The following is a 15,396-nucleotide window of genomic DNA, read 5'->3' on the forward strand; positions in this document are numbered from 1 at the left end:
GGTTTGAGGTAGGGCATATGGAGTCTTAATAGATCCGACTGTTTTGTAGTCTAAGATTATAAGGCTAGAAGTGTATAGTAAAGACATCGATGCTCTAGAGAAAAAAACATTTCCAGAACAACCGAAGAACTTATAAAGCTGTATTCTGTGTTCACACAAAAAGCTGGGGTGAATTGAGGTAAGAAGAAGAGGGAATAATTGACTCAATAGAACAAAATCTTCCAGTGAAATAAGGCAGAAGCTAAAAGTGTGAGGAATTGTTATGTCGCATGTCTAGAAGCGTTATCCTAATAAGGTAGTCGCTATCCGAGTTACAAATTCATTTAACGTCAATGTTATGTTTCATTTTCGCTAAATTTTGAAACACTGTAAAAGACAAATGTCTTTAAACAATTTTTTTGCAAAAATAAACACGTATTATGAATAATAAACTACATTATTATACATTTCTTTCAGTCATTTTTTTTTCGGAATGGAATGGAATTTTATACGAATACCTATGGAAAAAAAATGTTTCTCCTTGAGAATTCATTCCCGGATATTACGAATTCTTAATATACGGAATGAATTATGCTCGTTAAGAGAGATTATACAAAGTTGTTAATGATTTAGAAAATACAATAATCGCGATGTTTTGGTACTTGTGATCTAATGCTCCACGAGAAAATTTTTAATTGAAGAAAGTGTAAGTATAACAACTAAAAATATATAAGACTTTTATGTTCTTGTTACATGATATTTTTTAAACTCTGTTCCTAAAGATATATCAAGTTGAACTTTATGGATTTAGGTAAAAAAAAAAGAATGTAAAATAACTATATTTATTTCTAAATTAGTAAAAGCAATTTTTAATTTCCTATAGATAAGAAAAATTAAATGATCGAAATAAAAGGGAGAAACATTTTATCCAAAAGATATTAATAAATTTTGTTCCATTAACTACGAAAAGAAATAGTAATTTATACAGCAAATATGTTTTGACATATCTTATCGATTAATTTGTAGCATGAAATTTTATTGTATCTCATTTATACTGGTTTGGCGCTAAAATTCAAAGAAGTTAAACCTTTTTTATTTAAATTATATCTTAAAAGCATATGCAATTTCAATCCAAACAAAAAAGATTTTTAGTTTCTAGTGAAGAATTATCTTGAATACTATTTTATTTTTTTATCTTGAATACTATTTTGAATTCCCGAAGTGAATAGAATAACATAGCGAAATAGAATTTTAAGAGCTACTTTTTAAAAATTGAAACTAGGAATATTTTCATAGAGCATGAAATACCCCTTGTAGAGAAGGTAATCAAATGCATTGGGGGATTCTTTATTATTTTTAAATCTTGCAATGTTATTGAAAGTAATTAATTTGAAACTGAAATGAGAAATGTTCTCTATCATTTAAATCCGATCTGAATGTTTTTGTTTTAAAATATTTAATTAATTTTAGAATCCCAAATTTAGGCAAAAATTTCTTTCTCTTTTTTTAAATGTCATATTTTTCTCATCGACCTTTCGGAATCAAAATATGAAATATTGTATGTAATTGAATTTCACCTCAGGTAATTAATTTCTAAATACACCTTATCTTGTTTCAATGTAAACAACTTAAAATTTTTGTTGTTGTAGTTGATTTTGAATTTTAACATCGTAAAACGTCACGGACTTAACATACATAGTACGTAACTGAATGAAGTTCATTAATGAACCTTTCTACAATGTACAAATTTAAACATTGCATTATGGAAGATTTAAATTGCATTATGAAAGATTTAAAAGCACATTAGCGCATTGCAATTTCTCTATCATAAGTAAAAACACCGTACAACTTACACCTTACATTTCTGTAAGGAGAATATGCTGATAATAACTTGCAAACGAGATAAAATTTATTGATGTAATCTACGATTGTACAAAAAAAAAGGACAATGTTTGCTAAACAATATAAAACTTTTATGTGCGAATCTGACCACCGATTTCCAATCTATGAGCTTTGTAATGCTACATTCAATAGGCCTCGAAACGGCCTTTGCATATTTATTTTAAGTCTTGCTGCTTTTTGAAAACGGTAGTCGAAAATCGATTATTTAGAAACCGTTTTCAAGAAATCTACACAAAGAAAGGGGAATTAATTACCTTCAAATAAAGAAAACTCGTTAACTGAACTATCATGTGCTCACATTTTGATATCATTTTAGAACATCCTCATTCGTTTCACTCTGGGTAACTGTTCAATCGCAGTGTTAAGTAATTATGGAAGTTGTAATAAAACTGTTGATGATGTTCTCGACCATTCATCTGTATAAATATGTTTTCTCAACTTTATTTTCCTTAAACATAAGTTTAAAAACAAACTAAGAATAAACAAGAATATTCAGAAACAAACTAAGCTGAAATTCTTAAGTTTTAATCCATATGCTGGTTCCTGCGTGAGACAAATAATGGCAAAATCTCATTCAGTTTTATTTTATTTGTATTTTGATCACGTGTCTTTTGAATTTCCTTCTAATATAACAGCTAAGTAACAGCGATAATTTTTTTTGTTTATAAACTATATGTTTATGATCTCTTTAGTCAGTTTCATTAATATTAACATATATTGTTCATTTCCTGATTCTAAAATCCTCTGTGGATTTGTGCATTTGTTAGAATGTGTTTCTTTGATTAAAATAGAGGTGAGAGAAAAGATGAAAAAAAGGAGATATTTAAGTTTAAAAATAAAATTAACTCTTATAGACGGACATAACAGCCGTAAAAACTGCAGGTAGCACTTAATATTATCGAAAAAAGATACTAATTCGCAATACAATACTTTAGAGAAGTTTCTATGTTGTGTGGAGAGGTCAAAACATTAAATAGTAATTAACTCTTTGTACTCGGAAAAGGATTTGCTTATTGCTATGAAATATATATATATATATATTATAGTTTTAAGTTGAATTTTACTGAACAATTAAACTACATCTTCTTACCATTCTTTAGATATTTTAAAAAAATCAAAATTAAAAAAATAAAACGTCAAAAGGATGCACTGTTTTGAATGATATGATGAATGAAAGGCACCATCCGAGTGCAAAGAATTAATAAAGGGAAGATCTCTGTTCTTAAAATTGGCAGTTTTCTTTTTTACAAGATAATAATAATTTTTTAGGTTAAAACATTTTTTTTTTATTTTTTGAACTTTTTGATAACATTTTGAGACTAACAACGGTAGATAAATTCAGTCACATTGATTTATATTATTTACAATATTTTTTTAGCCTATTCTGAAAGTTTTTTGCCACTTGAACCAGCCATATAAGCAATCAATACGCAATTTTGAGTTACAATAAAATAGCCCGCTCAGGAATGACACGACAATCACTTCCATATGGGGGGGGACGTGAAAAAGTATCTAAGGGGGTGGAAACCAAGGTTAAAGAATGAAGAACTCCAGAAACGAACCCATCTTTTTGTATCTCACCCCTTAGCCAGGTAAAATCGTAAAAAGTGAAAGATTCCGGATGTAGTGTATATAATATGAATGCAGATGTTTTTTTTTTTTTTTTTTTTTTTTTTTTTTTTTAACTTGCGTATTTAGTTTGTTGATCTCAAAATATTTTTTACATAACTTAATCCACGCAACCAAAATAAGGTTGTGAATTATTATAAACATGTTATATGTAAAGTAAAATAGCAGGAACGGAAAATTTCATTTTATAACTAATTATGATTTATTATATTTTACCTTAAACTTGAGTTATTTTCGAATATGTTGTATTCTTAATTATATGTTTCTAGAATGTAGTTGTAATTTTTTTTTCTTTTCAATACATAGTTTTTAGTATGAAGGTATTATTCCTATAAGATATACGACTTTTATTACTTTAAGACGCGATTAATATTTTTTTCTACAATAGCGTTTTGCTATTATAAGTTTTCTGTTAAACCATTTTTTTTTAATTTCGTAGCAAACGTTTAAGAAGCAAAAACATCTAAAAAGCACATTATTTGCAAATAAATATTTACATAAAAACCTCATCGTGAAATTCTTGCTGATATTTATGATACTAGAATATGTTAAAGCTTATGTGTTATTACTTTAAGTGATCCTATATGTAGTAGTGTAGTTTCGTCATTTTTTCTTACAAGATATATTGATATTTTTTCAGATATTGATGAGTGTCAAGTGGAAGGAACCTGCAGCCAGTTTTGTGAAAATACAGTACCTGGATACAAGTGCTCCTGCGTCGAAGGTTATCGTCTTGGAACAGATCTAAGGAAATGTAAAGCTACAGGTACGCAAAAGCTAAACGTAGCCATAAAAATTCAAACTAAATCAAGGTTGTTTGAGATGAGTTGATTTTAGGAGAACCAACGTATTCACAGAAACTTCCACAAATTTCCAATTTCCAATGCGAAACCATAAATTCATTTCTTATTGAGCTTACCTTATAAGCTTTTACTTGGGCCTCGGAATATAAACTATATATTTTATTAATTATTTTCAATAAAAAATTGAAGCCAAATAAGGTCAATTCCAAACTTTTGGCTCAAATCTGTGCCGCTTCCTTTGCTTTATGTGTAAAACTTTTAAATATGTAAAAAATAACTGAATGAATAAAATTCAAATGCAGTAACATTTATTTACGATTGAAAAACTAGGAAATTTATGGTTTGATTTCTTCTTTTATTATTATATCAATGTTACTGAATTTCCATTTTAATGGAAACCATTTGAAGTATTAAGTCACTATACTGCCTGCAAAAGAAATAATTGAAAAACTTAAATCAAGTGACTTATTTAAAATATTTCAAATGTAATTTTTCGTCATTTTGCATTAAAATTTATTCCATTTTTCTATTTACGCTAATTAAAAAATTCTGTTGTATATCGAAATCGTTTTTCTAGTCTTAAAAAGAAATTTATGAAAAGATGAAGATTTTCTCACTGACTTTGAAAATGCTGTATAGGTTTTAAGATATCATAACTTTCTGTTACGAGCAATTACTTAACTGAAAGTCACGATATCTTGAAACAGATATTGCATCTTCCAGATATGAAATATAAACCTTAAATCTATCTAACTCTCTTTGAATATTATTATTTTGCACTTGAAAGATGACAAAAAAAAATATTGATAATAAAAACTTATGAAAGATAAAATGTCGATGATATATTTCAAATAGTAAATTCTGTTCGTTTTTGTGTTTCAGCTTCTAATGGCTTGAAATAAAAAAATGAATAATTTTAATAATTTAAGTTATTAATATTTAACATATTCACTGCAACGATGTATTTTGCTTGTATACATGCTTGTATTTCGAATTGTCTGAAAGATGTCCTCTTCTTCTCTGCCATTGTAGTGTTGAAAAGTAGGGTATCTAACAAAGAGAATAAAAGAATTCAATAAAATAACAAAAATGAAGAATATCCTTTTGAAATCCATGAATTTCAATTAATCATATAATGATTGATGATCATTAATGATTGATGCTAATACAAGAGCAGTAAAATACTTTTTAAAAGAAGCAAAAATTTATTTTTCTCAATGAAATAGTCTTTAGATTGGCAGATCATTTCAAGAAAATACATTTTGATTTCAATATTTCGCATAACAACCCAGAAATCATGTTTTGATTCATTCGAGATCATTAGTCATGATCCTAAAGCTCGCTCACTCGCCATGAAGTTATACATTTCCGTTCGAAAAATAAATTTATTATTAAAAGTGAATTTAAACTATTTGAAATCGTATGAGCAGCTAACATTTATTTTTCATCAATTACCCAGAATTAAATCATGAATTTCAATAAATAAAAAGTTTCAGTAGCAGAAATATATATGTAAAAGTCAGAAAGCAAACATATATAAATCTAATATTTTTTTTAAATAAAAATTTAATTTACTTCCGCTTTCCTGTTTTAATAAGATGCATTTCATCAAAATTTGTAAACATTATATTAATAACGTTGAAATAATTGCCGGATACGAATAGTATTATTATGATTAATATAACCATATTGATTAACTTAGATAAACTACATCTTATTACAAAATGGTACTTTATTATTTTAACTATACAATATTACTTTAAAATAGGCTTGCGAAATATTGTTGGAGCATTCTGAGTAGCTGACAAAACTTTAAAGTTGGGAGGTTCCTGTAATTCGAAAATTTTACTCCGTACACAAAAAAGTTCTACAGCTCTGTTTCGCTCATTCAGACCGGGTGTTCTTATGAGTTATTATTCAATATTTTGATTTCTCTAACCTCGTTTTCGACGATTTCCGTTTTTTTATCGAAACTGTTAAACTTAGTCATGTTTTTGTATTATATATACATAAAGAGTGTCGAAGATTTTCTGCCAAAGCAAGTATTTAAAAATCCAAATTTGAGAACCACTGCCAAATGACGATTAACACTTCCAGCCCGATTTTGTGCCTACATAAGAGTTTTATGTATAAATGTGATGATATTTCTTAATCTAATTTAAATCTTAATTAATTTCCTAATTTTTATCTTAATATAACCCATATTAACTTCATTATAAACTGTTCTCTTATTTCCTGACCCAATTCTCACATTTTATTTGATTAATTCAACACGTGCTCTGTAAAATTGCTGAATTAATCAAGTTCTCATGTTCCTAGTGAAGAGATACAACATTCTTTTAAAGATTCCTAAATTTCCCTTTCTTAAGCCTACACACGTAAAAGAAATCCTTATCAAAATCTCATTGTAAGATCAAAGTGGAAAACATTTTGGTTTCTTCCGTTCTTGTATCGCGATGTAGACTGGCGTATCTCGTAGCTTCTACCTTATACATAATATGTCTCCAGTGATGAAATAAATCGAAGTTAAAATTTCAAAGGTTTCTTCTATTCGGTCATGCAACTGTTAAAATATGTTTACATTTTATACATATATATGTATATTATGGATATTGTTTTGTAATATAAAAAAATATTTTTTCATGTGTAATACGGCAAAAGCTCAAATATATGCATTTAATTATTATGAATTAATCAACATGACACTCTTGTGTCTAAATAAATGAAATGCATTTTTTAGTAAATAAATAATTTGTTAAATAATTAAATTGCTGAATAAAAATTCATTTCCATTTCAATTCTCAAAGTCTCTCAAAGTGTCACAAGAAAAAAAAAATAGCAATTATATTCTCCTTACTTAAATGCAAAAGTCGAATTCCCATGTTTAATTACTAAATCCATAAAAAAAAAAGCGAACTGACAAAGTGTTCTCGAAATCGAAAAGATATTTGGCAAGCCCGGAAATGACTAATTAATGGGAATTTAACTTCGACATTTCTCCATTAATAATTCATACAGGACACGGAATACAGTTCGAGTTCATAATTTAATTTCAATTGCGGCTAAGAATCGATACCTAGCAATTAACGTCAAAGTTTTAATTTAAGCGTCATTTTTGTTAAAAACCGAAGAAAAATATTTCTAGTTGGAAAATGAGTTTTGTTAGCGAATCAGTTTTTTTCCCTCTCGTAATTTTGAAGGAACTTTGATTTATTTGGCAGTTTATTGATTTCTTGGTATGTTTCCAAGGAAATACTTGCGTGTTACTCGTTGCATGTCACAAAAGAGTCATTTCTAATTTAACATCTTATTGTTCCAGAGTGATAGAAAAAAAAAATGTTTTCAGATTTTTGAGGTTTTAGTTCTTCAATTTTTCTATTTATTTTTTTATTTTCATTTGACTTGAAATATAAAATATATATTTTTTGTATCACCATGTTTCTTGAAATATTATTATTGAAGCTATAAATCATGATTTTAAACTATATAAAAAAAACTTTCAATTTTGCATTTAAAAATAAATATTTCATTTAGTTCAAATTGGCGAATGAATGCAAATTCCAGATGGTAATTCATTTTTAACCCTTTAAAGGACCATTTTTTTCTAGTCATATTATGTTAAAATATTTTTAGACTTGAAATTAGAATAAGAAAAGGGATTCATTTAGCATATTAGATAAATTCAATTTGATTAATTAATTAATTTAGTTAATTAATAATTAATTGACAAACAAAGACACATTATTTTGTGTGAGATAAAGAACTGAAGCATCTAAGTTTTTGTCTTTCTAAATAAATTTGTCAGAACTTATGCCAACCTACATAATTTCATACAAAGATTGATAAATTTGGTGGGAAGCATACTTCCCACGGCCTTAGAAAGGGTTAATTTAAACTTTTCCCAAGGACGATAAGTCAATTTGGCATTCTATAATGCAGAAATTAACGTGCTCGATTATTAAGAATACTAGATGGCATGAAAAAAAAATTAGAAAATCATTCAGTAATTCTAGAGACAGTAAGAAAATTGAAATAAATTATATGCATCCCAATTATTGATAAATAGTAACAATATAGACAATTATTGACTTCTAAGACTTTGCTTTGTTTCTAGCCGCTAAGATGGAATCATATATTTTATCGTGCATTCTTAAATCTATATTAACATGATGCAGTGAAAAATAAGATTGGTCAGAACAGATTCAAACAATTATTCTGGTGATACCATCGGAAATGCAATAAAATATAAAAAATTGTGGGTTATATCTCAGCAGCATATTAGATGCAGTAGACAAATTGAGGCAAATGTTATATATACCAAACATTGAAACGTTGTAACAATCTAGATCATCGTAAACATCTAAGGCCTTGCATAATTTCTAGTCCCCAAGTTGGAATCATGGATTTTATCTAGCATCTCTAGTTCCATATCTGCGTAATGCAGTTAAAAACGAGACCTTAATATTTCCTATTGGTTTTCAATCGTTCTAATAGTGTCATGTTACTGGCCCATGAAAAATTCTTTGCGTTACCATTGTTTTGAGAATTGCAGTTTTCGTGATTTCTGGAGTTATGTGATGAAATGAAATTTCTAACTTTCTTTTGATCGTCGGAGCATCTTCTTTCAGTTTCATGATTATATGATCAAAGGTTTAATCTCTGCTGTAAATGATGAAATCTGAGTCTTTAAAGATTACGAGAAATCATGGCTGGGTTTTCTTCGTAGTTTGCTCAGTTATTTGTTTATTTCTGTTGGCCTTGCCTTATTTTTAATTTGGACATAAGAAAATCTTAATACTGTAACTGTTTTTTAAATTGAATGAGTTATGCATTGAATGCCTATAATATAAATTTTGTTCTCTATTTCCTAAGTAGCATACTAAATTGTATAATATTGTAAAATATAGGAAAGCAATGTTGAACAATATTCTTTTACAGTTTGGAAGCAATGTAAATTGTAAGACTTTTATTATATCCATCAATATTAGGTTTCAATTTTTTATAATGTAATTCCCTCCATATTCAAAGAATGAGTTTCCCGATACTATAAATATATACATAATTAATTCCCTATTAATTATAATATTATTATTAATACTAATGAATTTTTAAATTTTTAGCGCATTTCTTAACTATTTTAATTTAAATTTCTTATATTTCTTGTTCTTATTTAACTACAGATTAAGGAAAATAAATATAATAATTAAACAATCATAAAAAGTACCTATGCAGTGGCAATTCCTCATGTCGATTATGAAATTCAGATTTTCGAAATTACATATGAACTTTTTGTAAGATTATAGATGACTTGTAAGAAATTCGTCATTACGAAAAGATTGAAATTTACTTAAATTACGGCCCAATACCGATAACTTTATCCATATGATTGTATATTGTCTTTTGCATACTTTGTAATAGTCAATAGAAGTTTATAATACCAGTTACTAGACAACCATAATCAGCAGACGTAATGCATGGTACCACAAAAAATATATCATAATTAATAAGGAAATAGAAAAGTTAAAACTGTTTTTATTTTCTTTCTACTTATTAATATCTTTTAAAAAATTTATATAATTATAGGTCCAGATCCTTATTTGGTATATGCTAATAGAGCTGACATACGTATGGTAACTTTATCCAGCACGGAACTACCATCCAAAATTCTCAGTGGACTACAAAATGCCATTGCCGTGGATTTCCATTACGAAAGCGGTCGAATATTCTGGTCAGACATCACCACAGACGTCATCAGAAGTGCCTTTCTCAACAGTACAGGAGTGTACGACGTCATCACGTATGGTCTCACCAGTCCAGCAGGACTGGCCGTCCACTGGCCATTAGAGAAAATTCTTTGGACTGATTCCGGAACATCGAGGATAGAAGTTGCGGGATTTGATGGATCCATGCGACGGGTTTTGATTTGGAAAAATCTGGAAAAGCCTCGTGCAATCGTAGTTAATCCCGAAGAAGGGTATGTTCCTTAAGAGAATTTTAAATAACCGGAGATGAATATTGATATTTTATCTCAATTATTTAATGTGGGTTTCTAAGATTTAGAAAATACAATAATGTAGAAAAATATTTCATAGAAATATATGATATTTGAGGGTGTTTTTTGGTTTTTATTGGACTATTAAATATTTTCCATCAAAATAAACTGTAGAGGTCATTATTGCTGATAGAGGATATTATTGCTGGGGATATTTATAAAACATAGGATAGGAATATGATATGATGAATTTGGGACCATTTAAGCAAAGTTAATCATATTGTTTTCCGTTATTAATTTAATACAAATTCTTAAAAATGTGCAGAACCAAAGATTACCATTTCGTGGAACTAGAACTAAAGACTATATGTTAAATCCTAAATTATATAATGGTTAAATATTAAACTGTAATATCAAAGCTGATATTTTTAATTAAATCCATAATAATATATGCAACATAACATTGGGAAAGAATTCTACATGCATATTAGGATAAAATGCCTCAAATTTCATTTTCTTATTTCTTTCATAGTGCTCCTAATGATAAAATATGATGTGATGATATTTATCAACTGATTTCTAAATTCAGATTATTTAAAACTTGATTCTATAGATTTATATTAGTCACATTTTATTATTTAAATCAGAGCCCTTTGTTTTTCTGAGATCTGTTAAATCAAAGAATTTTTGTATATACAAGGGGGTATCAATAAGTAACGTACATTAACTTTAGATAAAATAATAAACAATATAATAGATAAAAAATGAAATTAATAAAATACTATCAGTTTATTATTTTTCAAGATAAATATCAGTGATGTTGAGGAATTTTCCCCAGCGCTGGATCAGTTTGACATTTCAGGTCTCATATAACGGCCATCGGCCAATATGAGTGCATTATCAAAATCCAATTTCTGATCGCTAATGAGCTTCATTGGTCTAAACTGATGACAGTCTGAGAATGCTATGTCTAGGCATTCTCAGACTGTCTCTGCCTGCCTAGGAATGCAGGTTTCCAGAATTACACGTGGACGTTTTGTACATTCTGGATAGGCTGTAAGTTTCAGTTGGGAAGTTTCGGATCAATCAACATACAGCCCGGACATCTCACCTTCAGATTTTCATATGCTTGAACCCATGAAATTATTTCTCGGCTATCAGAAGTTTGGTATTGAGGACGAACTCATAATGCCTGATTGAGGGCTGGAAAAAAATCTTCAAAATAATTATAAATTGGATTTAAAAGTAAGAAATTGAAACTATATTTCCGTTAATTTCCATTTTCATACTATCACTCATGTCATTTCTTATTATTATCTTTAAAATTATGTACGTTACTTATTCATGACATTCCTTCCTTCCCCCAAAACTTCTCGACTTACGTTCTATTTAAAAGAAACTAATTTCATGACTGAAACTTATAATATCTTTACACTGTTTCGAAACATGCTTAAATGTTGTTATGCGTAAGATATTTCAAGGGAAAAAAAAACTAAATATATTAAAAATCTGCAATATTTTACGATTTTTCGTTACGTTTAAAATATTAAACTGTATTGGCTTTCTGATGTCCTGCATTTTCAAGTTAATCCACAGAAAGAAATAAAAATACTAAGAATTATTTACATCGTCTTCGTTTAAAAATTTGATGCCTTGGAATTTAATTTTAAATCTGTTCAATTCCTGTTATTATGACATGCGAACCAAATCATTTGCAAGCCATGTTCTTACTGTTAACTACAAAGTGATATTGCATTGTTAATTACAGTACTATTGTACTGTTAACTACAAAGTATTGCAGCATTCTAAATATTAATTTTAATAATTTTTATAAAACATTTTATTATTGTGATTGTAAGCTTTCTATTAAAACTGATGATCTTTCCTATAAACCAGAAATCTAAAATAATTTAAAAAATGGGGACCAAATATTCTAAAGGCTTTTATGAATGTCGAATTTATTTCAGGAAAAATAGTTGGGAAATTAAAATTAATTTAGAAAAATAATTAAAAAAACAAGTTTCAATAATTCATTACAGGACTGTGTACTGGACAGACTGGGGGAGTCGACCCAGGATTGAAAAGGCCATGTTAGACGGAAGTGAACGCAAAGCCATTGTTGACACATCGCTGTTTTGGCCTAATGGTCTGACAATCGACTATCCAGCTCAAAGACTTTACTGGGCAGATGCCAAACATCACGTCATAGAGACATCGGCATTGGATGGAAGTGGCAGGAGAAGAGTTATAGAACGTGGTGAGTCTAAATTTACATTGTTGATGTTAACGTTGTTGAAATTAAATGTTGAGGGGTAATAAATTTTGGTTACACAAATGCTTATTGTTTGTGTCGTCCCCATGGTAATATAATTTTAATCATTAGTAAGTTAATGATTTATTACAAGTAATGTTGGTTTATATTGCTAAAAGATTAAAACATTTATGCTTTCAGAATTGACCTAATAGTGGAATGCCGAGTTTTGATAAAGGCTTAGGGAATATGTTCAAAAAGAGAAACTAGACAATTCTATCTTTTTCAGATTATTAGAATCTAACATTTCTTTGGTAACTTTTTTTTTTTTTGGTTATTGCAAGTCATAAAAAGTTTAACATTTATTACTTGATAAATTAATAGAACAGTGGAAAGTTGTGAAGTAATGCCAGCATGATTAAAGCTCCCAGAATTGACTAAAAAAGCAGTGCTGAAAAAAAAATGATAAAGTTTTTCTCTGTTACAGTATAAGCCATATCGTCATATATCATGTCAGAAAAGGAAATCCTGATTCTACAACATTATGTGATTTCAATTCATATAAGTGTATATTATATAGGTTTCTGTTCTTGGTATAGAGTCAGTCTGTATGTAACTATCTTTTTATTTCGGAGCTTAATATTGAAGAGATATAAGTTTTATAATCTTTGCAACATTTTGTGTTATAATTCAGTTTCTTACAGAAATAGTCTTTGTTTAATATTTTTAAAAAATAATAATAATAATTCAGATTTTACTCGAAAAAGAAACTTAAAAATTCCATATCCATTTGGGGATGCACACTTGAAAACCAATTTTATATTTAAAAGAAGATGCAAGCTGGTTGAAATTCTTTACATAAATAAACAAACAATTAAAAAATAAATAAATTTGAATCTTCTGATGAAGATGATTATTATTTCTTAATTAATAATAATTAAGTAATATTAATCATAGATAATGAAATATATAATCTGATCGTATTTAAACTTGGCCTATTAGAATAACTCTGTAACTGTAACTAAAAAGTGGATAGATTGAAAAATTTTAAGATAGAAAATTCAATGTATTCATTAAAAGATAGTGCGGTAGCAAATTCGAATCGTTAAATATACTATCAAACTTTAAATTTATTTATTTATTGTAATTATTACAATGAATATACCTCTCAACTTTTATACTTCATTCTTTAACGGACAAGCAGGGATATCGTAAATAAATATCGAGTCTAGTTAACGACGCCGTAAACTGCACATTGGCAGATTTCACTTGTCGAAAGTTGATGGAATCTAACATTATTGAATCGAAAATAACTTATAGTGCGGGTAATATTTACATTGCTTTATCGTATAAAAATATATCATATAAAAATCCCAACTCAAGATTTTGACGAATCTTTGTTTCAACCTCCCTTGAAAAAAAAAAAAAAACTTGTATGGAATTATGTCTGCTTGTCTCCCTGCCTGTAAACACGATACTTGAAACATATTTTGAAATAAACGGATGAAATTTGGTATATGATCTTTACACTTTCTACTATTTCTGTCAAATCTTGAGAAATCCATTTTTATGAAGTCTGTTTATTTGTCTATTTTATGAGCAAGGAACGAGATAATAATAATAAAAAAAAACATTAAAAACTAGACGAGTAAAGTTTGGTACACAGATTTAGCATCTAAAGTATAGATATGTATTAAATTATAATAATATATGCCACGGAGTATATCGTCATCTGTACTTTCGCATGCATATAAATTCGAAATTAAAAACTGCGTCGATTTGGATAAACGAAACTTGACACACAGATTTAGCATTTGTGCAGATCGCTTGCAGATTTTTGGGAAATTCCGAATTGAATCCGCAAAAGGGTAACCATACGTCGGTCTAAACATTTCCATGTATTTAAACATGATCTCTCATTAACGCAATAGCATAGATAAGTAAATTTTGATATCAGATTTTGCTACTAAAATAGTTTTTCTATACCAGATTTCTGTTTCAGTCAACTGAAGAAAGTGCTTAAACTGCATACTTGCTTTTCATCCCTATACTATATAGCACCAAGTGTTCCTATGTGACACACTGAAAATAAAAATCTGAATACTCGTAGTTTTCACGGTACTAGGATACCGATCACCGTATATATTTATTACTTTTCCAAAATATATAAATGTAAGATAAAATCGCCTTTATTAGGTAATTTACGAGAAAGTTTCGAGAGATTACTCCAACTGTTTAATACAAAACTGGATGAATAAATGTACGAATATGAAAGATTTTGTGTTTAGAACTTAAAAAAATGTATTTTTTTTCATATTTATAACAAAATGAAAATTTTATTTCTATGTTGCATGCTATATAATATTTTTTTTTCATTAATGAACATTTATCTAATTTTAATTTATGTATGAAAGGCAGTAAATAATGACTTGAACAAAAGAATTATCTTCTTATTTTTATCATAAAGTTTTAACGATTTTTTTAATACAAGCATGAAAAAGAATCTTGAACAGTGCATGAAGAAACGCGGATCATTAATTACATGATTAAATTTTTAATATACCTGATTCCCGATGCTTAAATATACTGCAAATACCTGGCCACTTTGTCATTTCAACCTATAAAAGAGCAAGCAAAGATACTTTAGGAAATATCGGTACCGTTTAAGCAGACCATAATCTGCACCTTGCTAGAGCTAGCGTGTCGAAAGTTGATGAAACTAAAAAATATTGAAACTCCAATAAACCAAGACGCGGGAGCACATGTACTTCTTTAACGCCAGAGCGACAAAGTAACTGCACGGACATAAAACTAAAACACTTTATGTCTTTTTTCTCGAT

The 15,396-nt window shown here is 28.3% G+C and overlaps 1 protein-coding gene across 1 annotated transcript in view; it reads left to right on the top strand.

The window, feature by feature from the left end:
• Nucleotides 1-15,396, top strand: part of LOC129981290 (low-density lipoprotein receptor-related protein 4-like) — a 733,213-nt gene that overhangs the window by 591,170 nt on the left and 126,647 nt on the right. Inside the window, exons 10-12 of the mRNA XM_056092063.1 lie at nt 4,151-4,276; nt 9,897-10,287; nt 12,345-12,562. Coding sequence (XP_055948038.1) covers nt 4,151-4,276; nt 9,897-10,287; nt 12,345-12,562 — 735 coding nt within the window. The remainder of the gene's footprint in view (nt 1-4,150; nt 4,277-9,896; nt 10,288-12,344; nt 12,563-15,396) is intronic.

Source organism: Argiope bruennichi, chromosome 8, assembly GCF_947563725.1.
Source record: "Argiope bruennichi chromosome 8, qqArgBrue1.1, whole genome shotgun sequence".
Taxonomy (NCBI): Eukaryota; Metazoa; Arthropoda; class Arachnida; order Araneae; family Araneidae; genus Argiope; species Argiope bruennichi.